The sequence below is a fragment of the Balaenoptera physalus genome (genome assembly GCF_965194825.1).
Source record: "Balaenoptera physalus genome assembly, chromosome: 12".
Taxonomy (NCBI): Eukaryota; Metazoa; Chordata; class Mammalia; order Artiodactyla; family Balaenopteridae; genus Balaenoptera; species Balaenoptera physalus.
This window is the reverse complement of record NC_138897.1, coordinates 65,406,293-65,432,674: the sequence shown is the minus strand read 5'-3', so window position 1 is coordinate 65,432,674 and position 26,382 is coordinate 65,406,293. Positions and strand designations below refer to the sequence as shown.

General features: G+C 38.1%; 1 protein-coding gene across 6 annotated transcripts in view; it reads right to left on the bottom strand.

The window, feature by feature from the left end:
• Positions 1-26,382, bottom strand: part of PTPRM (protein tyrosine phosphatase receptor type M) — a 745,633-nt gene that overhangs the window by 307,306 nt on the left and 411,945 nt on the right. For all 6 annotated transcript variants that reach the window (XM_082418591.1, XM_082418592.1, XM_082418587.1 and 3 more), the window contains exon 8: positions 5,131-5,439. In XM_082418591.1, the coding sequence (XP_082274717.1) occupies positions 5,131-5,439 (309 nt within the window). The remainder of the gene's footprint in view (positions 1-5,130; positions 5,440-26,382) is intronic.

Genomic DNA, 26,382 nt, shown 5'->3' with positions numbered 1-26,382 from the left:
AAGGTTAAAAGATGGGCGCTGAAGAAATGTTTGGTTAGCTTGTGGAGGGTATGAATAGCCCTTTAAGGGTTGGTGAGATCGCCTCAGACTGGAAAGACTGACCAGAATTACAAAAGGACTCATAGGCAATACACATTTGTTTAGTTGAGGGGCTACTTAAAGGTAGATCTAGGACATTTATACTGATAGTTATTCTCAGCAGAACTAAGGAGAGTTTAGCAGAAAAAAAAAAATCACTGATTCAGATGGGGGGCCTGGGTTCTGATTTAAGACTTTCCAGTGAATAAACTGTGAAATTTGGGCAATTCACGGATCCTCCTTAGGTCTCAGTTGCCTCACTTCTAAAATGAGGAAGTTGGAGTAAGTTGATCCCTAATGTCCAAACTCTAAAAAATATATAAATGTGAAAATAATCGTTTGTCTTAGGTTGAAGGAATTGATGTGAAACTACATTGAAGCAAAGAAACAAGGTATTTAAGAAGTGATGACACTGGTGAGTTCTAAGAATATTTGGATTCTGGGCTCTGAGACTAAAATGCTCATCACAATCAGAAGTTGGACTACGATGGCCCGTGCCAGAGAAAGCTCTACTAAGTCTTGGACTTCCCTGGTGGTGCAGTGGTTAAGAATCTGCCTGCCAATGCAGGGGACTCGGGTTTGAGCCCTGGTCCAGGAAGATCCCACATGCCGCGGAGCAACTAAGCCCGTGAGCCACAACTACTGAGCCTGCGAGCCACAACTACTGAAGCCCACGCACCTAGAGCCCATGCTCCACAACAAAAGGGGTCACCGCAATGAGAAGCTTGCGCACCGCAACGAAGAGTAGCCCCCGCTCGCTGCAAATAGAGAAAGTCCATGCGCAGCAATGAAGACCCAATGCAGCCAAAAATAAATAAATTTTAAAATAAATAAATAAAATAAAAATTAAAAAAAAAAAGCTCTACTAAGTCTCTTCCTCTTGACCTTGAAAGTGTTTATTTTGACATCATCAGGTTCCTCACAGGATCAAGATAATTATGATGCATGTGTGGTTCTATTATTTTGTGATAATATTTCTGAATTGAAAATATTTAGTAATCTATGTACAGATGTAAAGAGGGTGAAAACTTAGAAAAAAACAAATCTTTGGTTTCATTCAATTAGTATAAATTAGAGTAAAATAAAAAAAAAAGACAGATTGTCAAAACTATATTGAACAGAGGATATTTTAAAAGGATGAATGTAATAAAATGTACTGGAGGGCTTGTAATCACGAAAATGTTAATAACAGGAAAACCTGAATGTGATTCATATAATTGTTGTTAGGTCAGGAACAGATCAAGGGAATTAAAATAAAATACCAGAAGAGTTTTAGTTGAATTAGGGAAACTGGTACCTCACAGGAACTTAGGTCTGGTGCCTTTTTTAGAAGTTCTAAGAATTCATGATTTGGGATATAGAACCATAATATCTAAGTTTGTGGAACTGAGCCCTATAGTGTCTAGTGACACTCTTATCAGTAATAAAAAGATAACTGGGGGCTTCCCTGGTGGTGCAGTGGTTGAGAATCTGCCTGCTAATGCAGGGGACACGGGTTCGAGCCCTGGTCTGGGAGGATCCCACGTGCCGCGGAGCGGCTGGGCCCGTGAGCCACAATTGCTGAGCCTGCGCGTCTGGAGTCTGTGCCCCGCAACAAGAGAGGCCTCGATAGTGAGAGGCCCGCGCACTGCAATGAAGAGTGGCCCCCGCTCACCGCAACTGGAGAAAGCCCTTGCACAGAAGCGAAGACCCAACACAGCCAAAAATAAATAAATTAATTAAAAAAAAAAAAGATAACTTTTTCCCACATATTTTCTGATGAAATAAATAATACTTCAATAAAAATATTATACTACAATAAAACTCACAATGTACAACAAATTGTAGCCTTTGTTAATGGCAGATAAGTAAAGTGACACTTCAATTCTTTTTTCTTCAAGCGCGGTAGGTATTAACAATTTTTCTATTTCTGTCTTTTTTGAAGTCTTTTTTTCTTTTGCTCTTGTTAGGAAATATAATTTGAAATCAAAGTTTTTCTAATGAACCGGATGCCAGTGTGCTATGTAAACAATAGATTTTTATTTGGAAGTAATGCATGCCCCAACTCCAGGGACTAGCAAGATAATTTAAACACACAAACAAAAAAGTGACTTATTTAACCTTACGTTTTAACAGCACTTAACAGAATTATTAGCTCATGTCAATTCGAAACCCAAAAGTGTTGGTGAGTTCATGCTTCAGGAAAACATCTCTCATCTCTAGAAACGACTGCACTTGACTTTCCTCTCTCGTTGATGGAAACATTACTGTTGATTTAAGCTTGAATTAAATGATTATCAGCAAATTTTACTATTTTCTTTAAAGACTAATAAGTATTTTGAGTACTTATTACCTACTCAATACCATGCAAATTGCTATAGAAGAAAATTAGACGGCTTCTTCTCTCAAGTGGTTTACAGTTAAGAGGAAAAAATTATATATAACATAATGAGAGAACAAGAAAGGGGCACGATAAGTTCCTCTGAATTCTTACAATAACAATAATAACGCTCACCTATTAAAACGCCCCTCTCTGCAGCTACAAATAGCACCCAATGGAAATGGCTTCTAACCCTAATATGCTGGAGAACTGTATTATTCTTGCTTCTCAGATGAGGAAATTAAGGCTCAGAGATTTAAAGATCTTGTCAAGTGCAAATGAGGTCAGAAGGATGAGAGAGGAAGGAGGGTGAGAGAGTTGGAGACAGCTTCATGAAGGATCTGAACTTGAGGAGAACTTTGGAGGGTCGTGGAGGAGATGGAAGGTAGGCAGCCAGGTGGGGAGGACGTGCAGAGGAGGACAGTGAGGGATCACTCAGGATGCATGGAGTGTGGCAGCAGGGCCAGCACCCAGCGCACGTCTCTGCAGGATGCACTGTCGGGGAGGAAAAGCTACCAGGTCTAGAGCCTGGGCCTGGAATACCGAGATACGGGTAAAGAGAGTCACGGACGGCTCTTGCGGAGAGAGTAACATGATGCACATGTATTTTAGAGATTAGTTTAGGGAACAAGTAGAGGGCACTGGAATTGGACAAAGCTGGAACTACAATAAAAGGTTAGAAACTACTACAGAAATTTCAGCATAAAATCTGGATATAGGTAGTGGAAGTTGGGAGAAAAGAACAATCTATTATCATATTATGTGAAGTAAGTCAAAGACCAATATCACATGATATCACTTATATATGGAATCTGAAAAAATGATACAAATGAACTTTTTGACAAAACAGAAATAGACCCACAGACACAGAAAACAAGCTTATGGTTACCAAAGGGGAAAGGTAGGGGGCAGGGAAGAGATAAATTAGGAGTTTGGGATTAACAGATACACACTACTGTGTGTAAAATAACCAATAAGGACCTACTGTAGAGCACAAAGAACTATACTCAGTATCTTGTAATAACCTATAATGAAAAAGAATCTGAAAAAGAATATATATATATAAATGAATCACTTTGCAGTAAACCTAAAACTAACACAACACTGTAAATTAACTATACTTCAATTAAAAAGCTGATTGTAAAAAAATACCTCAGGGCAGAAAGATAGAATAGACAGTAATATCAATGTTTATATAAATAAGGCCTCTAGAATACTAATGATCGTATTAGTAAGTACTTAGAAGTACTTTGGCACATAGAAGTACAGGCCACAGTTTCTGGAACCAGACATCTGGGTTTACCATTCACTTTCCTGACTCAGTTTCTTCATATGAAAAACAGAAATGTAATAAAAATAATTAAGTCAAAAAAAGAACAATCTAAGATTTTGGAAGTAGCAACAACAGGAGTTAGGACCAAATTAAATACAAAAATGCAGGGGAGGAGGGGGCCAGAAAAGACCTGCTGACAGTGCTGAAACGTTCTTGAGTCTCTCCTGGGAGACAAGGAAGATCTGGAAGAAACAGAGATAGGGCTTCCATGCTCAGCCTAGACTGAGTGACTCGTATCAAACTATACTTCTCACAAAAAAACTGGAATAAAACAACTACTTGAGAGCAACCAACACAGGCAGAACTTGAGGGGCTACAAAAAAAGAAGAGAGAAGATGTGGTCGAGCTTTCCATTTACTCTGGCTGTTTCCATGTTTTTATTTTATAGCAATATGCTTGGTGTTGCATAGGTCATCAACAGTCAAAAATACTTCGTCAGCTCTTTAAATGAAAAAATAGTGTTGTGATAAACATTTAACACATGTTATAATCAATAAAGATCATAATCAGCTGCTTGAAGAGAAAAAGGTGAAATGTATTTTTCCCAGGAGTAAGTAAGTGGCTCCCCAGGTTGTTTGCCACTTACTCTGATGCCTGGCAAATGAATTTTAAACCAAATATACGATAAACCACCACTGTATTTTATGTGCTACATGGACTCATTATTGTACATGAAAGTCCCCTGTATAATCAGTGTAAAAGCACATTTATACCTATGCTATGGGATTCCAGGTGTCATTTCACCATTTTAAATTATTTTAGAGGCTTATTGCAATTGTGTATTTGCTTTTTTTGATGAGTTGCTGGAGACATGCACTGTCTATTTATTGAATTCTTGGTTACTGAGGTCATATCCAATTACAGCATTGTTCCTATGGAAAAGCATGATCTATTACATGACCACCGACCTAATGAGGTAATTTCTCAGCACTGTGTTGAACAGCAAGGGCAGCCTCTATTTGGGGCTGAATTTTTATCTGAACTATGAAAAATGTTTCAGAATGCCGTTTGAATAAGCATTTCTTATAAATAATCGAATACCCAGAACAACACCTCTTCAGTCCAACATGATGATAAAACTTGAATGAAGAACTACTTAGAACCATACAGAATTATCATATGTAGAAAAGTAATTATATGACTCATAAAAATTAAAATAAGCTTCTGGATCTTTATTCCCTTTACCCCTTTTAATCAGTGCTTCAGTATACAGCAGCACAGATACACATCTGTGTTATTCAACCCAGTAAGTAATTCTTCCTTCCATTTTCAGTGTAAAGATCTCAATTAGAAAGAAACATGAGCTGCTTTTTTGAAAGACTGTATGTTTCCCATAAACATATCACTTGAAAGTACTCACGATCTTCATCCGTCTGTACTACGAGTTCTTGGCTCTCCTTCCGTCCCTCGGGATTCATGAGGATGAGTTTCACGCTGACGTTGGTGTAGGGGGAGAGGTTGGTGATGGTGTGTTGAGGGTGTGAGTTATCCGTGTCCCAGCTTACTTCTTCTCTCACTTGTTCCTGCCCTCCGACCTTGTAACAGTAGTGGACTGTGAGGTTGTAACTATGGCAACGAGTCACGTTATACCCAAATGGCTCCCAGCGGAGAGTGATTTGTCGAGATTTGACTTCGACGACTTCCAATTTTCTTGGGCCGCGCATGGGATCTAAGATGCAAAAGAAGGAAAAAGAGAACATAAGAGAAAAGAATAATAAAAGTTCCAGTGAAGCCCAGGTATCACAGATAATCCTCCTTATCCCCAGTATCTTGTCTTCTCTTCTTCCATATGAATAAAACCCCTAAATCTTAGCTGGGCATGAGGCCACCCAGAATAAGGACTACAATTTCCAGTCTCTTCTGCAGTGAGGTCTATCCTTCTACCCAAGTTCTGGTGGGTAGCACACAACGTGAGACGTCAAGAATGGTTTCTGGGCGGTGTCTTTGAAAGGAAGGGGCTCACCATCCTTGTTCCTCCTTCCTTCCTATTAGCTTGATTAAGGATAGGGTGTCTCATGCTCATGCAGCCATGATGGACCGTAATAGGCTTAAACATTAAGAACTCAAAGCAATGATGATGAAGAACCCAGGGTTCCTGATAATCACTGCACTACCATACCAACCCTTTATGGTATACTTCCAAAATTTTCATTAGAGAGAAATACAGTGCTTTTACTTAAGGCTCTTTCCTCTGGGGCTCTGATACACAAAAGTAGTCTTAATGCTAATTGATGTATATATTTTTTATCTTTTTTAGTTAATTCATCATTATGTAATTGGAAAACAGAGTAAAAGCTTGAGAATTCAGCATGAAATAATACAATGATTAAAGAGCATAAACTTCTGAACAGAACTCCAGGCCTTTTCGGGTTGTGATTTGTAGAGAATTACACACAGTCAATGCTGAAGTAGTTCTTTGCTACCCCTGAAGTCCAAGCTCCAGGGACAGAGTTTTGAGCTTAGAAATCTAAATGAAACGCAGGGACTTTAAGCATTCTGATGGGCTTAAAAGAAAGAATATATACAGAGAAGACTTTCTTTTTATGCATATCTATTCTTTTATTGAAGTATAGTTGATTTACAATGTTGTGTTAATTTCTGCTGTACAAAGTGATTCAGTTACACATATATATGTATATATGTACACATTCTTTTTTAATATTCTTTTCAGTATGGTTTATCATAGGATATTAAATATAGTTCCCTATGCTATACAGTAGGGCCTTGCTGTTTATGAGAAAGCTTAAACTTGTTTATGAAATGATGATGAAAATACAGTAATACTAACTACATAACATTTACTGAGCCCTTATTATGTACCTTACACTTTTCTAAGAAGTTTATCTTTCACGGGTTTGGGGAAAAACGAATCTAAAATACTTTGCTTTAGTATATCCATACATACAATTGATCCATATATTTTGATTTTTGTTTTCCTGAATGTGGTCACCATTTCTGAATATAAAGAGATCTATAATTGGAAAGTGAAAATAAGCATGAAAACTTGAGAAATAATAGCTACCATAGGTAGAAGGACATGCTCCCACTCCCTCTTGTGAGAACACCAGAATCACAACTAACTGCTGAACAATCATCGACAGGAAGACACTGGAACTCACCAAAAAAGATACCCCACATCCAAAGGCAAAGGAGAAGCCACAGTGAGGCAGTAGGAGGGGCGCAATCACAATAAAATCAAATCCCATAACTGTTGGGTGGGTGACTCACAAACTGGAGAACACTTATACCACAGAAGTCCACCCACTGGAGTGAAGGTTCTGAGCCCCACGTCAGCCTTCTGAACCTGGGGGTCCGGCAACGGGAGGAGGAATTCCTACAGAATCAGACTTTGAAGGCTAGTGGGATTTGATTGCAGGACTCTGACAGGACTGGGGGAAACAGAGACTCCACTCTTGGAGGGCACAGAGAAAGTAGTGTGTGCATCAGGACCCAGGGGAAGGAGCAGTGACCCCACAGGAGACTGAACCACACCTACCTGCTAGTGTTGAAGGGTCTCCTGCAGAGGCGGGGGGTGGCTGTGTCTCACTGTGAGGACAAGGACGCTGACAGCAGAAGTTCTGGGAAGTACTCCTTGGCGTAAGCCCTCCCAGAGTCTGCCATTAGCCCCACCAAAGAGACTGTGGGCTCCAGTGTTGGGTCACCTCAGGCCAAACAACCAACAGGGAGGGAACCCAGCCCCACCCATCAGCAGACAAGAGGATTAAAGTTTTACTGAGCTCTGCCCACCAGAGCAACACCCAGCTATACCCACCACCAGTACCTCCCATCAGGAAACTTGCACAAGCCACTTAGATAGCCTCATCCACCAGAGGGCTGACAGCAGAAGCAAGAAGAACTACAATCCTTCAGCCTGTGGAACAAAAACCACATTCACAGAAAGATAGACAAGATGAAAAGGCTATGTACCAGATGAAGGAACAAGATAAAACCCCAGAGAAACAACTAAATGAAGTGGAGATAGGCAACCTTCCAGAAAAAGAATTCAGAATAATGATAGTGAAGATGATCCAGGAGCTCGGAAAAAGAATGGAGGCAAAGATCGAGAAGATGCAAGAAATGTTTAACAACAATCTAGAAAAATTAAAGAACAAACAAACAGAGATGACCAATACAATAACTGAAATGAAAACTACACTGGAAGGAATCAATAGCAGAATAACTGAGGCAGAAGAACGGAAAAGTGACCTGGAAGACAGAATGGCGGAATTCACTGCTGCGGAACACACTAAAGAAAAAAGAATTAAAAGAAATGAAGACAGCCTAAGAGACCTCTGGGACAACATTAAGCACAACAACATTCGCATTATAGGGGTCCCAGAAGGAGAAGAGAGAGATAAAGGAGCAGAGAAAATATTTGAAGACGTTACAGTCGAAAACTTCCCTAACATGGGAAAGGAAATAGCCACCTAAGTCCAGGAAGCGCAGAGAGTTCCAGGCAGGATAAACCCAAGGAGAAACATGCCGAGACACAGAGTTATAAAATTGGCAAAAATTAAAGACAAAGAAAAATTATTAAAAGCAGCAAGGGAAAAATGACAAATAACATACAAGGGAACTCCCGAAAGGTTAACAGCTGAGTTCTCAGCAGAAACTCTACAAGCCAGAAGGGAGTGGCATGATATACTTAAAGTGATGAAATGGAAGAAACTACAACCGAGATTACTCTACCCAGCAAGGATCTCATTCAGATTCAACAGAAAAATCAAAAGCTTTACAGACAAGCAAAAGCTAAGAGGATTCAGCACCACCAAACCAGCTCTACAACAAATGCTAAAGGAACTTCTCTAAGTGGGAAACACAAGAGAAGAAAAGGACCTACAAAAACAAACCCAAAACAATTAAGAAAATGGTAATAGGAACATACATATTGATAATTACCCTAAACGTGAATGGATTAAATGCTCCAATCAAAAGACACAGACTTGCTGAATGGATACAAAAACAAGACCCATATATATATGCTGTCTACAAGAGACCCACTTCAGACCTAGGGACACATACAGACTGAAAGTGAGGGGATGGAAAAAGATATGCCATGCAAATGGAAATCAAAAGAAAGCTGGAGTAGCAATACTCATATCAGATAAAATAGACTTTAAAATAAAGAATGCTACAAGAGACAAGTAGGGACACTACATAATGATCAGTGGATCAATCCAAGAAGAAGACATAACAAGTATAAATATATATGCACCCAACAGAGGAGCACCTCAATACATAAGGCAACTGCTAACAGCTATAAAATAGGAAATCGACAGTAACACAATAATAGTGGGGGACTTTAACACCTCACTTACACCAATGGACATATCATCCAAATTGAAAATAAATAAGGAAACAGAAGCTTTAAATGACACAATAGACCAAATAGATTTAATTGATATTTATAGGACATTCCATCCAAAACAGCAGATTACACTTTCTTCTCAAGTGCGCACAGAACATTCTCCAGGATAGATCACATCTTGGGTCACAAATCAAGCCCCAGTAAATTTAAGAAAATTGAAATCATATCATGAATCTTTTCTGACCACAATGCTATGAGATTAGAAATGAATTACATGGGGAAAAAAAGCAAAAAAAACAAACACATGGAGGCTAAACAATACATTACTAAATAACCAAGAAATCACTGAAGAAATCAAAAAGGAAATCAAAAATACCTAGAGACAAATGACAATGAAAACACAATGATCCAAAACCTATGGGATGTAGCAAAAGCAGTTCTAAGAGGGAAGTTTATAGCTATACAAGCCTACCTCAAGAAACAAGAAAAATCTCAAATAAAAAATCTAACCTTACACCTAAAGGAACTACAGGAAGAAGAATAAACAAAACCCAAAGTTAGCAGAAGAAAAGAAATCATAAAGAACAGAGCAGAAATATATGAAATAGAAAAAAAGAAAACAGGAGCAAATATCAATAAAACTATCTTTGAGAAGATAAACAAAATTGATAAACCATTAGCCAGACTCATCAAGACAAAGATGGAGAGACTCAAATAAATAAAATAAGAAATGAAAACGGAGAAGTTATAACAGACACCGCAGAAATACGAAGCATCTTAAGAGACTACTACAAGCAACTCTACGCCAATAAAATGGACAACCTGGAAGAAATGGACAAATTCTTAGAAAGGTATAACCTTCCAAGACTGAACCAGGAAGAAATAGAAAATATGAACAGACCAATCACAAGCAATGAAATTGAAACTGTGATTAAAAATCTTCCAACAAACAAAAGTCCAGGGCCAGATGGCTTCACAGGTGAATTCTATCAAACATTTAGAGAAGAGTTAACACTCATCCTTCTCAAACTCTTCCAAAAAATTGCAGAGGAAGGAACACTCCCAAACTCATTCTATGAGGCCACCATCACACTGTTACCAAAACCAGGCAAAGATACTACAAAAAAAGAAAATTACAGACCAATATCACTGATGAATATAGATGCAGAAATCCTCAACAAAATACTAGCAAACAGAATCCAACAACACATTAAAAGGATCATACACCACGACCAAGTGGGATTTATCCCAGGGATGCAAGGATTCTTCAATATATGCAAATCAATCAATGTGATATACCATATTAACAAGTTGAAGAATAAAAACCATATGATCATCTCAATAGATGCAGAAAAAGCTTTTGACAAAATTCAACACCCATTTATGATAAAAACTCTCCAGAAAGTGGGCATAGAGGGAACCTACCTCAACATAATAAAGGCCATATACAACAAACCCACAGCAAACATTGTTCTCAATGGTGAAAAACTGAAAGCATTAGTTTGATGCTCTAAGATCAGGAACAAGACAAGGATGTCCACTCTCACCACTATTATTCAACACAGTTTTGGAAGTCCTAACCATGGCAATGAGAGAAGAAAAAGAAATTAAAGGAATACAAATTGGAAAAGAAGAAGTAAAACTGTCACTGTTTGCAGATGACATGATACTATACATAGAGAATCCTAAAGATACCACTAGAAAACTACAAGAGCTAATCAATGAATTTGGTAAAGTTGCAGGATACAAAATTAATGCACAGAAATCTCTTGCATTCCTATATGCTAATGATGAAAAATCTGAAAGAGAAATTAAGGAAACACACCCATTTACCATTCCAACAAAAAGAATAAAATACCTAGGAATAAATCTACCTAGGGAGACAAAACACCTGTATGCAGAAAACTATAAGACACTGATGAAAGAAATTAAAGATGATACCAACAGATGGAGAGATATACCATGTTCTTGGATTGGAAAAATCAATACTGTGAAAATGACTATACTACCTAAAGCAATCTACAGATTCAGGGTAATCCCTATCAAATTACCAATGGCATTTTTTATAGAACTAGAACAAAGAATCTTAAAATTTGTATGGAGACACAAAAGATCCCAAATAGCCAAAGCAGTCTTGAGGGAAAGAAACGGAGCTGGAGGAATCAGACTCCCTGACTTCAGACTATACTATAAAGCTACAGTAATCAAGACAACATGGTACTGGCACAAAAACAGAAACATAGATCAATGGAACAAGATAGAAAGCCTAGAGATAAACTCACGCACCTATGGTCAACTAATCTATGGCAAAGGAGGCAAGGATATACAATGGAGAAAAGACAGTCTCTTCACTAAGTGGGCTAGGAAAACTGGACAGCTACATGTAAAAGAATGAAATTAGAACACTACCTAACACCATACACAAAAATAAACTCAAAATGGATTAGAGACCTAAATGTAAGACTGGACACTATAAAACTCTTAGAGGAAAACATAGAAAGAACACTCTTTGACATAAATCACATCAAGATCTTTTTTGATGCACCTCCTAGAGTAATGGAAATAAAAACAAAAAGAAACAAATGGGACCTAATGAAACTTCAAAGCTTTTGCACAGCAAAGGAAACCATAAACAAGACGAAAAGACAACCCTCAGAATGGGAGAAGATATTTGCAAACGAATCAATGGACAAAGGATTAATCTCCAAAATATATAAACAGCTCATGCAGCTCAAGATTCAAATAACAAACAACCCAATCCAAAAACGGGCAGAAGACCTAAATAGACATTTCTCCAAAGAGACATACAGATGGCCAAGAAGCCCATGAAAAGCTGCTCAACATCCCTACTTATTAGAGAAATGCAAATTAAAACTACAGTGAGATATCACTTCACACCAGTTAGAATGTGCATCATCAGAAAATCTACAAACAACAAATGCTGGAGAGGGCGTGGAGAAAACGGAACCCTCTTGCACTGTTGGTGGGAATGTATATTGATACAGCCACTATGGAGAACAGTATGGAGGTTCTTTAAAATACTAAAAATAGAATTACCATATGACCCGGCAATCCCACTATTGGGCATATACCCAGAGAAAACCATAGTTCAAAAAGACACATTTACCCCAATGTTCATTGCAGCACTATTTACAATAGCCAGGTCATGGAAGCAACCTAAATGCCCATCGACAGACGAATGGATAAAGAAGATGTGGTACATATATACAATGGAATATTACTCAGCCATAAAAAGGAACGAAATTGGGTCATCTGTTGAGACATGGATGGATGTAGAGACTGTCATACAGAGTGAAGTAAGTCAGAAAGAGAAAAACAAGTATTGTATATTAATGCATATATGTGGAACCTAGAAAAATGGTACAGATGAACCGGTTTGTAGGGCAGAAATTGAGACATAGATGTAGAGAACAAACGTATGGACACCAAGGCGGGAAAGCTGCAGGGGGGTGGGGGTGGTGGTGGGATGAGTTGGGCGATTGGGATTGACATTTATACACTGATGTGTATAAAACTGATGAGTAATAAGAACCTGCTGTATAAAATAAAAAGAACATTATTGGAAGAGTAGGATATAATAACCAAGGATAGGGTTTATTAAAATAAAGCTGCAATTAGTATAAAAAAAAATCACTGATTAGCAAAACAAAACAAAACAAAAAATAAAACAAACAAAAAATAGCTACCACGTACTGTGTGTGTACTTATTGTGTGTGAGTTGTTTTGTATATAATCTCTATTCCTCCAAACAATCCTGTGGCTTAAGTACTATTCTTCCCAGTATAGAAATGAAAAAATTGTGGCTACGGTGGGTTCAATAACTTGTCCATTCTTTTTCAGATTTTTTTCTCATAGAGGTTATCACAGAATATTGAGTAGAGTTCCCTGTGCTATACAGTAGGTCCTTGTTGGCTATCTATCTTATACATGGTAGTGTGTAGGTGTTCATCCCAAGCTCCTGATTGATCCCTTCCCCCAACGTTTCCCCTTTGGTAACCGTAAGTTTGTTTTCGATATCTGTAAATCTGTTTCTGTTTTTTTTTTTCTTTTTTAAAAGTATTCTAATATCATTTCCAAACAGAATATTTCCATCTGTGCCCTTTGTGGACCTTTGCCTACCATAAGTACAGTTCTGTTGTGTCTCTTAATATGTCAATAGCAACATGGCGGAGTCAAATCCTATCAGCAGGGGGAGGGATGAGTCCTAAATGCTTCTCCCTTTAGTCAACAGCTTAAGAGAGAAGTTGAATCAATACAACGATGCAGGCGACACAGTCTACTGCCTCTTGCCAGGGCCCAAAGGCAAGCGCTAAGTGAGATGGGAAATGACATCTGATAACACAGACTGAATGTCCTGGGCTACCAAGTACCTGTGATAATATCCCCTTTGACGATAGCACTGTTAGGCTATGTCCAGTGACTAAGGGCATCTGACAATCCTTTCAACTCATGCTAAGCAAACTGCCGGATTTCACTACTCCTTTTCTCCTTTCCTTATGCCATTCTGCAAAACCGAGCTCTGATGCAGTGATGGCTTCTAATGATTACATCTTAATTTGGTGTTTTATAGCACCTTCATCTTCAGTGTTTCCGCCAGAACCGTGTCTATTAGTGTGCTGCAAGCTGTGAACGAGGCATTCCACAGGGACATTTCCCCTAGTGAGTTACGCTGACGATTGCTGAAGACTTTGAAGGGCACTGCTGTCGACACAGATCACACTGCAGGAAATAAACGGCAACTTCATAGATAGAAATGTGTAATTTCAGTCGGCTAATTGCAATTCACAAGGCATTTCTGGGAGCAAAATGCAAATACTGCTCCCCAAATTTGGCATACTATTACTACCATTCCATGTGCACAAAATAAATCTCTTAAGAGTCAGATAACAGGGTAGTTAATTGTATTTACTAGTTGGAGGATATCTGCCTCTCTTTTCTTACAATCCTAAAGATGCTTTGGAGGATGTGTGTGGATTCCAAGGCCAGTTCTCTTCACATCCCCATTGCCCACAGTAGGATGGATAAATGAAGGCCCCGTTGGCACAAGTCATAAGGCCAGCGGATCCAGTCTGGGCCCACGGGCTCACGACAAGAGACCAGAACGGTGCCCCTGAGGAGTGCGGTGGCTGTCATGCCTGAAGCTTAGGCAGGGAGTTCCCGCCGATTCCCTTGCTGGCACCACTGGCAGCATTTTTCCTTCTGTTCTCTTTCTGCCAGTTCGAGCCAGGTTTCAAGCAGAGGTGTCTGACACTTGCAATCCTGACCCGAGGGACGAGCGAGCCGGTTCTAGCCTCCAGCACTTTGGCATCCTATTTAATCAGGGATCCCGCTTCCTTCTACACTCAGTCCTCTTTTTCTACGGAAAAGGGCAGAAACTGACTGATAGGATCAATTTCCATTGCAGGTTCAATTCACAGCTCATTTCTCTGGAACTCTGATCTTTACCTTTCATTACTACTACAGTGCTTTTTCAGAAACTCAATTTCAGAACCTGTGAGATAGATCTGGGTGTAATTTTAGAATCCTGTCATTGATAATCAAAAACACAGATTACAAACCAAGGCTCCTGCTAACAGGTTTCTCTTTTCTGCCTCTTCATGGACTTTCCAGAGGTCTATTACAATAAAAGGAATAACAACCAGAATGGCATGGTGGGCCCCTTTTGTCATCTTCAGCTACTGAATTTCTGCCTTGCCAGTCACACAAAAGAAAGTGACAAAATAATAAGGTAATAGCTTTATTTACTTTACTATTCAGTTAAATCAGAGCAAAGACCTGGTTAACTAGTATTATCTTGGCCTACTCAGTCATTTAATATTCCTAAGCAGCAAAGGTTCCAGGCACATAGCACTGTTTGTAAGCAACATAGCTATAGTTTTTGAATTAGCCGATGTTTTCCATAGTTTAGAAAGTACTCTTTGTCAGTGTAGTTGAAAGTTCTGAAATATATCAACCTTTAACCTATGCTACCCTACAGGCATTATATACCTGTGATGTAATTAAATAAGTGAAAACTTGTCATAAGAATTATATGAATTTGAATAGCCTCTTCCACCAAAATACTTTTCACATTAGTAATTCTTACATTACATCATGATTAGAATCAAGAAACGCACTTGAAAACGATCTGTTCTTAAATATACCACACAATCCTATAAAAAAGAATAGTTTCTTCCTAAAAAACAAGCTGAATTTCAAAAATAGTACGAAGTTAAGAGCTGAAAAAACAGTCATTGAATAAATGAAGGAAAGGGCAGCCATGCCAAGTCTCACACAGAAGCAAACATTTTCCCATATTTCCTGGTTTAGGATGGACATATTCTTCACAATGTCTTTCCTGTTTTCCAAGTGGTGGTTTCGACTCAGCCTAAATCGTAAAGGTAAGTAACCCACTACATTATGTTGCTGGGAAATGGACTCTCCACTTATCAATTCTACCAATGATTCTAATTTTGATTGCAGTAGAAAGAATTCCTATTCATGTCTTACGGGAAATGTAAAGATTATCTTACATAACACATGACTAGGACACAGACTAAGGTGAGAACACAGCCCTTCTCAGGCAAGAGGGTAAGGCTGCACCCATGCTCTGAACGTAAGTGACCACTGACAGCCTGGAGGGAGCATTTACCTGTGGTGTCAGGTAACCCGAAAAGACTACTGTGTATAGACGCTTTGTTTAGGTCTTGGTTTGGTTTGTACATTAAAAAAATTAAAGTAAAAGAATACATCTTAGGCCTTTGGTTAGTCACCCTTGGTGTCTGGTTTTAGGCTAGTGTCACCAAGTCTTCTAGGATAATTTTTAAAAAGAATTTTACGATTTAATGTTCTCAAGTAAAGAGTTTGTTGAATGGGGGTTGGAAAAAAAGAGGGAATAAACAAATTACTGTTTTCAACCATCCAAAATAAAGAAATGCTGGCATTGATAATGCACTCACTGACATTAACATCTGTCATATTTCATTCCACCTGAACTGACTAACTGTAAAGAATAAGGGTAGGAGTCCCACAATGGTTGAAAGATGTTATTCTGTTAAATACAAAGTATTCTTTTCTGGTGTTAGTTTAAAGTTTTTGAAATTTTAAGTAATAAGACCTTTAAAGCACATTGAAAAGTACAAAATAAAACAACCACCTGTGTACCGACTAATATCAAATATTAACATAGGTGTTTTGCTTCAGATCACTTTTGATTAAAGAAATAAAATAGTGCTGATACAAATCCTTTCCATGTTCCTGCAGGCTACCTTAAGGTTATTATGTGTCATTTCCAGACATGATTTTGTACTTTTATTACATGTATCTGGGATGCTTAAAATTTAACACGAATGCTACCATTCTCTGGAACTTGACTGGTTCAACATCAGCCAAGTTGAAATACATAGATCTAGTTTATATCTATGGATAGATCATAGAGATCATTTTGACTGGTGTATCGAATTCCAGTAAATAAATGAACAATAGTTTACTTCCGCATCCCCCTATTGAGGAACAGACAGGTTGAGTCTACATTTTCTCTATTACAAGGGGTGAACAATAAGCAGTGGTACCAACAGGAAGCCCACACCTCTGACCTCCTGAAGCCGAATCTTTAGTGCATATTAAAGTCTGAGAAACTCTGAATTAGAGGAGTGCTTTTCAGAATGCAGGCTGGGTCCCTCAGGTCTTAGATTAGCATTCGTTTTAAAGAAAGAGATAGAAACTAAAACATTAGAGTGCATTTTAGGTTGAAATGTGAGGATTGTGCAGATTTTGTTTTAGTTCTACCTACACACGCTCCTGTAAATTTACAGGTGTGTGTATGACTGTGTCACAATGTAAAATACACTTCATACTGCAGCAAGAGTGAAAACCACATCTCTAGAGAAATTCTTCCCTGGGGCACCAGGAGATATGTATAGAAATGTTCTTAGCAGCATTGCTAACAAAACAATAAGAAAGGAAAATGTGCAAACAACCTAAATATCTACTGACCAGAAAACAGACAGATATTTATACAATGGAAAAGTATTCTCGACACAAGCCTCTTAGATAGCCTCATCCATCAGAGGGCAGACAGCAGAAGCAAGAAGAACTACAATTCTGCAGCCTGTGGAACAAAAACCACATTCACAGAAAGACAGACAAAATGAAAAGGCAGAAGACTACACACCAGATGAAGGAACAAGATAAAACCCCAGAAAAACAACTAAATGAAGTGGAGACAGGCAACTTTCCAGAAAAAGAATTGAGAATAATCATAGCGAAGATGATCCGGGACCTCATAAAAAGAATGGAGGCAAAGATCAAGAAGATGCAAGAAATGTTTAACAAAGACCTAGAAGAGTTAAAGAACAAACACCTAGAGGAATTAAAGAACAAACAAACAGAGGTGAAAAATACAATAACTGAAATGAAAAATACTCTAGAAGGGATCAATAGCAGAATAACTGAGGCAGAAGAACAGATAAGTGACCTGGAAGACAGAATGGTGGAATTCACTGCCACAGAACAGAATAAAGAAAAAAGAATGAAGAGAAATGAAGACAGCCTAAGAGGCCTCTGCGACAACATTAAACTCACCAACATTCACACTATAGGGGTCCCAGAAGGAGAAGAGAGAGAGAAAGGACCAGAGAAAATATTTGAAGAGATTATAGTCAAAAACTTCCCTAACATGGGAAAGGAAATAGCCACCCAAGTCCAGGAAGCGCAGAGAGTCCCAGGCAGGATAAACCCAAGGAGAAACACGCCAAGACACAGAGTTATAAAATTGGCAAAAATTAAAGACAAAGAAAAATTATTAAAAGCAACAAGGGAAAAACAACAAATAACATACAAGGGAACTCCCATAAGGCCAACAGCTGATTTCTCAACAGAAACTCTACAAGCTGGAAGGGAGTGGCACGATATATGTAAAGTGATGAAAGGGAAGAACCTACAACCAAGATTACTCTACCTGGCAAGGATCTCACTCGGATTCAACAGAGAAATCAAAAGCTTTACAGAGAAGCAAAAGCTAAGAGGATTCAGCCCCACCAAACCAGCTCTACAACAAATGCTAAAGGAACTTCTCTAAGTGGGAAACACAGCAGAAGAAAAGGACTTAAGAAACAAACCCGAAACAATTAAGAAAATGGTAATAGGAACATACATATTGATAATTACCCTAAATGTGAATGGATTAAATGCTCCAACCAAAAGACATAGACTTGCTGAATGGATACAAAAAAAAAGACCCATATATATGCTGTCTACAAGAGACCCACTTCAGACCTAGGGACACATACAGACTGAAAGTGAGGGGATGGAAAAAGATATTCCATGCCAATGGAAATCAAAAGAAAACTGGAGTAGCAATACTCATATCAGATAAAATAGACTTTAAAGTAAAGAATGTTACAAGAGACAAGGAAGGACACTACATAATGATCAAGGGATCAATCCAAGAAGAAGATATAACAATTATAAACATATATGCACCCAACATAGGAGCACCTCAATACATAAGGCAACTGCTAACAGCCATAAAAGAGGAAATTGACAGTAACACAATCGTAGTGGGGGACTTTAACACCTCACTTACACCAATGGACAGATCATCCAGACAGAAAATTAATAAGAAACATGAGCTTTAAAGGACACAACAGACCAGACAGATTTAATTGATATTTATAGGACATTCCATTCGAAAAGAGCAGATTACACTTTCTTCTCAAGTGCACACTGAACATTCTCCAGGGTAGATCATATATTGGGTCACAAATCAAGCCTTGTTAAATGTAAGAAAATTGAAATCATATCAAGCATCTTTTCTGACCACAACGCTATGAGGTTAGAAATCAATTACAGGGGAAAAAAATGTAAAAATACACAAACACATGGAGCCTAAACAATACATTACTAAATAACCAAGAGATCACTGAAGAAATCAAAGAGGAAATCAGAAAATACCTAGAGACAAATGACAACGAAAACACAATGATCCAAGACCTATGGGATGCAGCAAAAGCAGCTCTAACAGGGAAGTTTATAGTAATACAATCCTACCTCAAGAAACAAGAAAAATCTCAAATAAACAATCTAACCTTGCACCTAAGGAACTAGAGAAAGAAGAACAAATAAAACCCGAAGTTAGTAGAAAGAAAGAAATCATAAAGATCACAGCAGAAATAAATGAAATAGAAACAAAGAAAACAATAGCAAAGATCAATACAACTAAAAGCTGGTTCTTTGAGAAGATAAAAAAATTGATAAACCTTTAGTCAGACTCATCAAGAAAAGGAGGGAGAGGACTCGAATCAATAAAATTAGAAATGAAAAAGGAGAAGTTACAATGGACACCACAGAAATACAAAGCATCCTAAGAGACTACTACAAGCAACTCTATGCCAATAAAATTGACAACCTGGAAGAAATGGACAAATTCTTAGAAAGGTATAACCTTCCAAGACTGAACCAGGAGGAAACAGAAAATATGAACAGACCAATCACAAGCAATGAAATTGAAACTGTGATTAAAAATCTTCCAACAAACAAAAGTCCAGGACCAGATGGCTTCACAGGTGAATTCTATCAAACATTTAGAGAAGAGCTAACACCCATCCTTCTCAAACTCTTCCAAAAAACTGCAGAGGAAGGAACACTCCCAAACTCATTCTATGAGGCCACCATCACCCTGACACCAAAACCAGGCAAAGATACTACAAAAAAAGAAGATTACAGACCAATATCACTGATAAATATAGGTGCAAAAATCCTCAACAAAATACTAGGAAACAGAATCCAACAACACATTAAAAGGATCATACACCATGATCAAGTGGGATTTATCCCAGGGATGCAAGGATTCTTCAGTACACGCAAATCAATCAATGTGATACACCATATTAACAAATTGAAGAATAAAAACTATATGACAATCTCAACAGATGCAGAAAAAGCTTTTGACAAAATTCAACAGCTGTTTATGATAAAAACTCTCCAGAAACTGGGCATAGAGGGCACCTACCTCAAAATAATAAAGGCCATATATGACAAACCCACAGCAAACTTCACTCCCAGTGGTGAAAAACTGAAAGCACTTCCTCTAAGATCAGGAACAAGACAAGTATGTCCACTCTCACCACTATTATTCAACATAGTTTTGTAAGTCCTGGCCACGACAGTCAGAGAAGAAAAAGAAATAAAAGGAATACAATTTGGAAAAGAAGAAGTAAAACTGTTACTGTTTGCAGATGACATGATACTATACATAGAAAATCCTAAAGATGCCACCAGAAAACTACTAGAGCCAATCAATGAATTTGGTAAAGTTGCAGGATACAAAATTAATGCACAGAAATCTCCTGCATTCCTATACACTAATAACGAAAGTTCAGAAAGAGAAATTAAGGAAACAATCCCATTCACGACAGCAACAAAAAGAATAAAATACATAGGAATAAACCGACCTAAGGAGGTAAAAGACCTGTACTCAGAAAACTATAAGACACTGATGAAAGAAATCAAAGAAGAGACAAACAGATGGAGAGACATACCATGTTCTTGGATTCAAAGAATCAATACTGTGAAAATGACTGTACTACCCAAAGCAATCTACAGATTCAATGCAATTCCGATCAAATTACCAACGGTATTTTTTACAGAGCTAGAACAAAAATCTTAAAATTTGTATGAAGACACAAAAGACTCAGAATAGCCAAAGCAATCTTGAGGGAAAAAAATGGAGCTGGAAGAATCAGACTCCTTGACTTCAGACTATACTACAAAGCTACAGTAATTAAGACAGTATGGTACTGGCACAAAAACAGAAATATAGATCAGTGGAACAGGATAGAATGCCCAGAGATAAACCCACACACCTATGGTCAACTAATCTATGACAAAGGAGGCAAGGATATACAATGGAGAAAAGATAGTCTCTTCAATAAGTGGTGCTGGGAAAAGTGGACAGCTACATGTAAAAGAATGAAATTAGAACACTCCCTAACACCACACACAAAAATAAACTCAAATGGATTAGAGACCTAAATTAAGACCAGACACTATTAAACTCTTAGAGGAAAGCATAGGAAGAACACTCTTTGACATAAATCACAGCAAGATCTTTTTTGACCCACCTCCTAGACTTCCAAAACTATGCTGAATAATAGTGGTGAGAGTGGACATACTTGTCTCGTTCCTGATCTTAGAGGAAATGCTTTCAATTTTTCACCATTGAGAAATTAAAAACAAAAATAAACAAATGGGACCTAATGAAACTTAAAAGCTTTTGCACAGTAAAGGAAACTATAAACAAGACGAAAAGACAACCCTCAGAATGGGAGAAAATATTTGCAAACGAATCAATGGACAAAGGATTAATCTCCAAAATATATAAACAATTCATGCAGCTCAATATTAGAAAAACAAACAACACAATCCAAAAATGGGCAGAAGGCTTAAATAGACATTTCTCCAAAGAAGACACACAGATGGCCAAGAGGCACATGAAGAGCTGCTTAATATCAGTAAGTATTAGAGAAATGCAAATCAAAGTTACAATGAGGTATCACCTCACACCAGTTAGAATGGGCATCATCAGAAAATCTACAGACAATAAATGCTGGAGAGGGTGTGGAGAAAAGGGAACACTCTTGCACTGTTGGTGGGAATGTAAATTGATACAGCCACTATGGAGAATAGTATGGAGGTTCCTTAAAAAACTAAAAATAGAATTACCATATGACCCAGCAATCCTACTACTGGGCAGATACCCAGAGAAAGCCATAATTCAAAAAGACACATGCACCCCAATGTTCATTGCAGCACTATTTACAATAGCCAGGTCATGGAAGCAACCTAAATGCCCATCGACAGATGAATGGATAAAGAAGATGTGGTACATATATACAATGGAATATTACTCAGCCATAAAAAGGAACAAAATTGGGTCATTTGTAGATACATGGATGGACCTAGAGACTATCATACAGAGTGAAGTCAGAAAGAGAAAAACAACTACCGTATATTAACGCATATATGTGGAATCTAGAAAAATGGTACAGATGAACCGGTTTGCAGGGCAGAAATAGAGACACAGATGTAGAGAACAAATATATGGACACCAAGGGGGGAAAGTGGGGGCGGGGGGGATGGTGGTGGTGTTGGGATGAATTGGGAGATTGGGATTGACATATATACACTAATATGTATAAAATAGTTAACTAATAAGAACATGCTGTATTAAAAAATAATAAAAAAGTATTCTCTAGTGAATATGAATGAAGCAATAATGAATCTTAGAAATACAGAATTGAGGGAAAAACTCAAGTCACAGTAGAGAACTATTGTATAATTTTATAAAAGTGAAAAATCAGCAAAAGGGAATTAAGAACATACATATGTGTTAAAACCACTTTAACAACAAAAGAAGAGAAAAACAAAGGACAAATTTACATGAAAACTCAGAATACTGTTGACCTCAGTCCTAGAGGAAGAGGGATAAAATGAGAAGCTTGCAGTTAGATGCAGAGGTTCTAAGGATGCTCTATTTTAAGCCAAGGTGTCAATTATTATTATGCTGTACAGTTTAGGTAGATTACTTCTACTCTTTTGTTTCTATCAAATATTGCATAATAACTTAAAAGAATATTATTACAGGGAAGGCATGAATATCCCAGAAACACTGTTGGCTCTTTGAAGTTTCCTTCCTGGAGAGCAGTCTACCTTTGGTTGTTTTGAGAGAGAGACTATGGTTACTATCAGCCAGACCTAATGGAAGCAAGACAGTATCTCATTGAAGATTTAACTCTTCTGGATACATACCCATGGCTGGGGGCCTGTGACCTGAAGAGCTTTACAAAGCCCTGTACTCACAAGGGGTAACAGGCGTCACACCAGCGATGTTCTCACCCCTGAAACCAGACATTTGGGTCCTGAAGGCTGAGTCTCAGGCCTGGCTCTGGCCACTTAGGGTACAGTTATTGCTTCTCCTGCCCCGCCCAAACTTCTGAACCTCGCTCTCTTTCATTCTTGGATACTTGAAGAGAGGTCCAAAACGGAACTCAGGACGGCTATGTGAGGAGGAAAAGAGCATGAGGAAGGTAACCAACCGTCCAAGGCCATGGCCGGCCCATCCTCAAGGCACGTCTTGTCACCTGCTGGAAAACTGCACAATAAATATACAACTCTATGGGGTTCATGCTATGAATCGGCACCGCATGTTTGCGCTGTGCACGGCTTGCACAACTGTATGCCGTGGCCCTGCTGGAATCAGTGTGCTTGTGTGTGTATGTCTACATGCATATGTTTATGTGCTGTTCTAAATGGGCAAGTTCCATGACCAAAAAGACCTATATATGCTGCACACACAGAGTTCTGAGAGAATTTAATGGACAATTTTATAACTTCTGATAAAGCAGGTCTGCAGAAGTGCATATGCTGTGAGGTGTGCTTGTTGACAGAAGTGTGTGGATTTTTTTCAGCAAACTAATACCATTTACTCATTTAACCATTTAACCATGAATATTAACTTCAACATTCATATATCCACATATAGTACTTAAAATTGCATTTTCACGAAGGTACCGGTTCTAGCTACTCCTCCCTAATCTTATCTGTCTCTCATACCTTTGCTTTTTGACAAGTTCGTCTGAATCAATCCGAGGACTTCTAATTGATGCTCCCTTATCATAGGAACCAAATAAGAATGATTCTATGAGTAAGTCACAAGTGCCAAACAGATCGTAACCATTCTCGCTTTCCTCACCAGTCGGGTGAGTCTGTCTGCCGTATCCCAAATACCGTTCTCCCTCCAAAATTAACATCTCTGTTCTCAGTAATAGTCACCTTTTTATCTGCCAAAAAGTAGCCTTCAATCCCTTTCAATCTTGGTTCAAAAATCAATCTCTTTTATGACTATTTCTTCTTAGTTTAAATAAAAACTCAGACATTCATACACCCACAATGTCAAAATCCTCATGTTCATACGTTATGTTTCTATATGTTTTCTTGTCTTCTGTAACAGTCAAGTTCATTGACTACTGATCCCACGTCTAACAGGAATGCTTTATCCTAGAAGAATCCTATGTTTACTAATCAATGCATTTGATAAAGGGATGCTAACAGAATAATAAATACCAAGCGTCTAGCTCAGTTCCTTTGTTTTCGTAAGTCAATTCAGAAAACATCTCCTTTTCTCCAGTATTTACCAGTTTTCTATGAAAAGCCTTTCTAAGTTCTGTGCTGTGACTTGCGTCTCTGTCTTACTTGCTGCTTTATAAACATGGCTCCCCTAACAACCAGAATAGTCCATTTTTGCCTGAGTTCCTTAGTGACATTTCCAAAGTGTAAAGTTCATCCCTGCAGGAGGAACACTACTGCTGTACAGTAAAATTAGAATCTTCAATTGTTTTGATGCCCTGGAATGAATGAACTGTAATTCATCCTATAGATGAACTTTACAAGAAACGGTTGTATGAAATAAAAATGATTCTCCAGTAAAAGACTTTCTTTGTATTTATTTCAGGCTATATTAAAGGAGGAGGCAAATGATTTTCTGAGTTTTCCAGGACTGTCAAAACTTGGTTTGGAATGTCTTTTGACCTTCTCTAACCCTCATAAAGCTGTGATGGCCACAAAAAAACCTTAGAAGTTTGGATCTGATATTTCACCCAGAGCAAAAGAGTACCCAAACCAGTCACTTCTGGTTACAGAAGTAATGTGATTAGTGTCGGAGAAAACCAATTGAACACAATTTTAGTTTTACCCATATGAACCATTCTCTCTACTAGTTGATATTAAGCAGATAAATCTTTTAAAAACATTTTTACCTGTTCAGACCCTCCTACTGTAGTATTTACAATTTTTTTTACGATTACACAGTTCTCTGTTTGAAATTATTTGTGAATGTGGGCAAATGGCTTCACAAAAGACCATACTCAACTCTGCTAGATTTATTGCTATATACACTAGGCCCCCTTACCCAAGGGAGGTGACTTCCAAGGCCCCCAGTCCATGCCTGAAACTGGGGATAGTACTAATACTATGTTTTTTCCTATACAAACAGGCTTATAATAAAGTTTATAAATTAGGGTAAGACATTAACGACAATAACTAATAATAAAATAGAACAATTACTAGTATATACTGCCACGAAAGTTATGTGAATGTGGTCTCTCTCTCAAAATATCTGATTGTACAAATTTAATGCCTTTCCCATCTTAACTAAGCACTTATACTTATTATGTACTCTGGCCATAACTTTTGCAGCTTGAGGTGCGAGAGCAAAACTGGCACAAAATTCTTTTTCCTTCTTGACAATTTCATGGATAGAAGACTCATTCTTACCAGAGATCTTAGCGACCTCAGCATACAATTTATTTTCTTTCCTTATTAAGTAGAGGACTTTCACCTTTTCCCTTAAAGGAGGCACTTAACGGCTTCTCTTGGGCACATCCCAATTGCCAGCGTCACTCCTATTGCACTTTGGGGTCATTATTAAGTAAGATAAGGGTCACTTGAAAACAAGCACTGTGATACCGTGACAGTCAATTCGGTAAATCACTACTAAGTGACTAAGGGCAGGACACACTGGAAGGTGAGAGATTTCATCATGCTACTCAGAATGGTGCCCAATTTAAAACATGAATGGTTAATTTCTGGGATTTTCCGTTTAATACCTTTGGACCACGGTTGACCGAGGGTAACTGAAACCGCAGGTAAGGGGGGACTACTGTATAACAATTCTGTGTTTTCATCAAAAGCTTGTTTTAAAAAGAGTTTTCCTCCATTTAAATTCACATATGATGGACAAGTTTGTATTTAATAACCTAAGTTTTCCATCCTTCTTACCTTCTAGGGATGCTTGGGGAATGAAGGGTAGAAAACTCAGTTCTAGAAGGACAGCATGCTGCCAGCAGCCCACTGAGGGGTGTTAATATTAGGACAGAAAGAGGGATTTCCATGGGAAGAAAGGAACCAGTTTCCTTTGCTTTAAAAAGGTAAGAAGAAAGAAAACAAAGGTTCTAACTTGAAATTATTTCCGTTCCCTCAAACAACAAGCAACTTTAAAAACTTGCTCTTTTTGTAAATACGGTGTAGTTTACCTCTCTGCTGAGATATCTCCATACTTTGCTATCAAATTAGCACCATTTTAGCATCGACTTTACCCTAAAAGTAGTTTCTGTGTGGAATCATCTCCATTTTCCCATCTCTCTTACTTTGCAGTGTTAGTTTTCTGACCTTTTCAAATATGAAGCCTCAGGTAATATGAAAAAGTGCAATTTTCTCATTTACAAAATGGAAAGGCAATGTGGATTT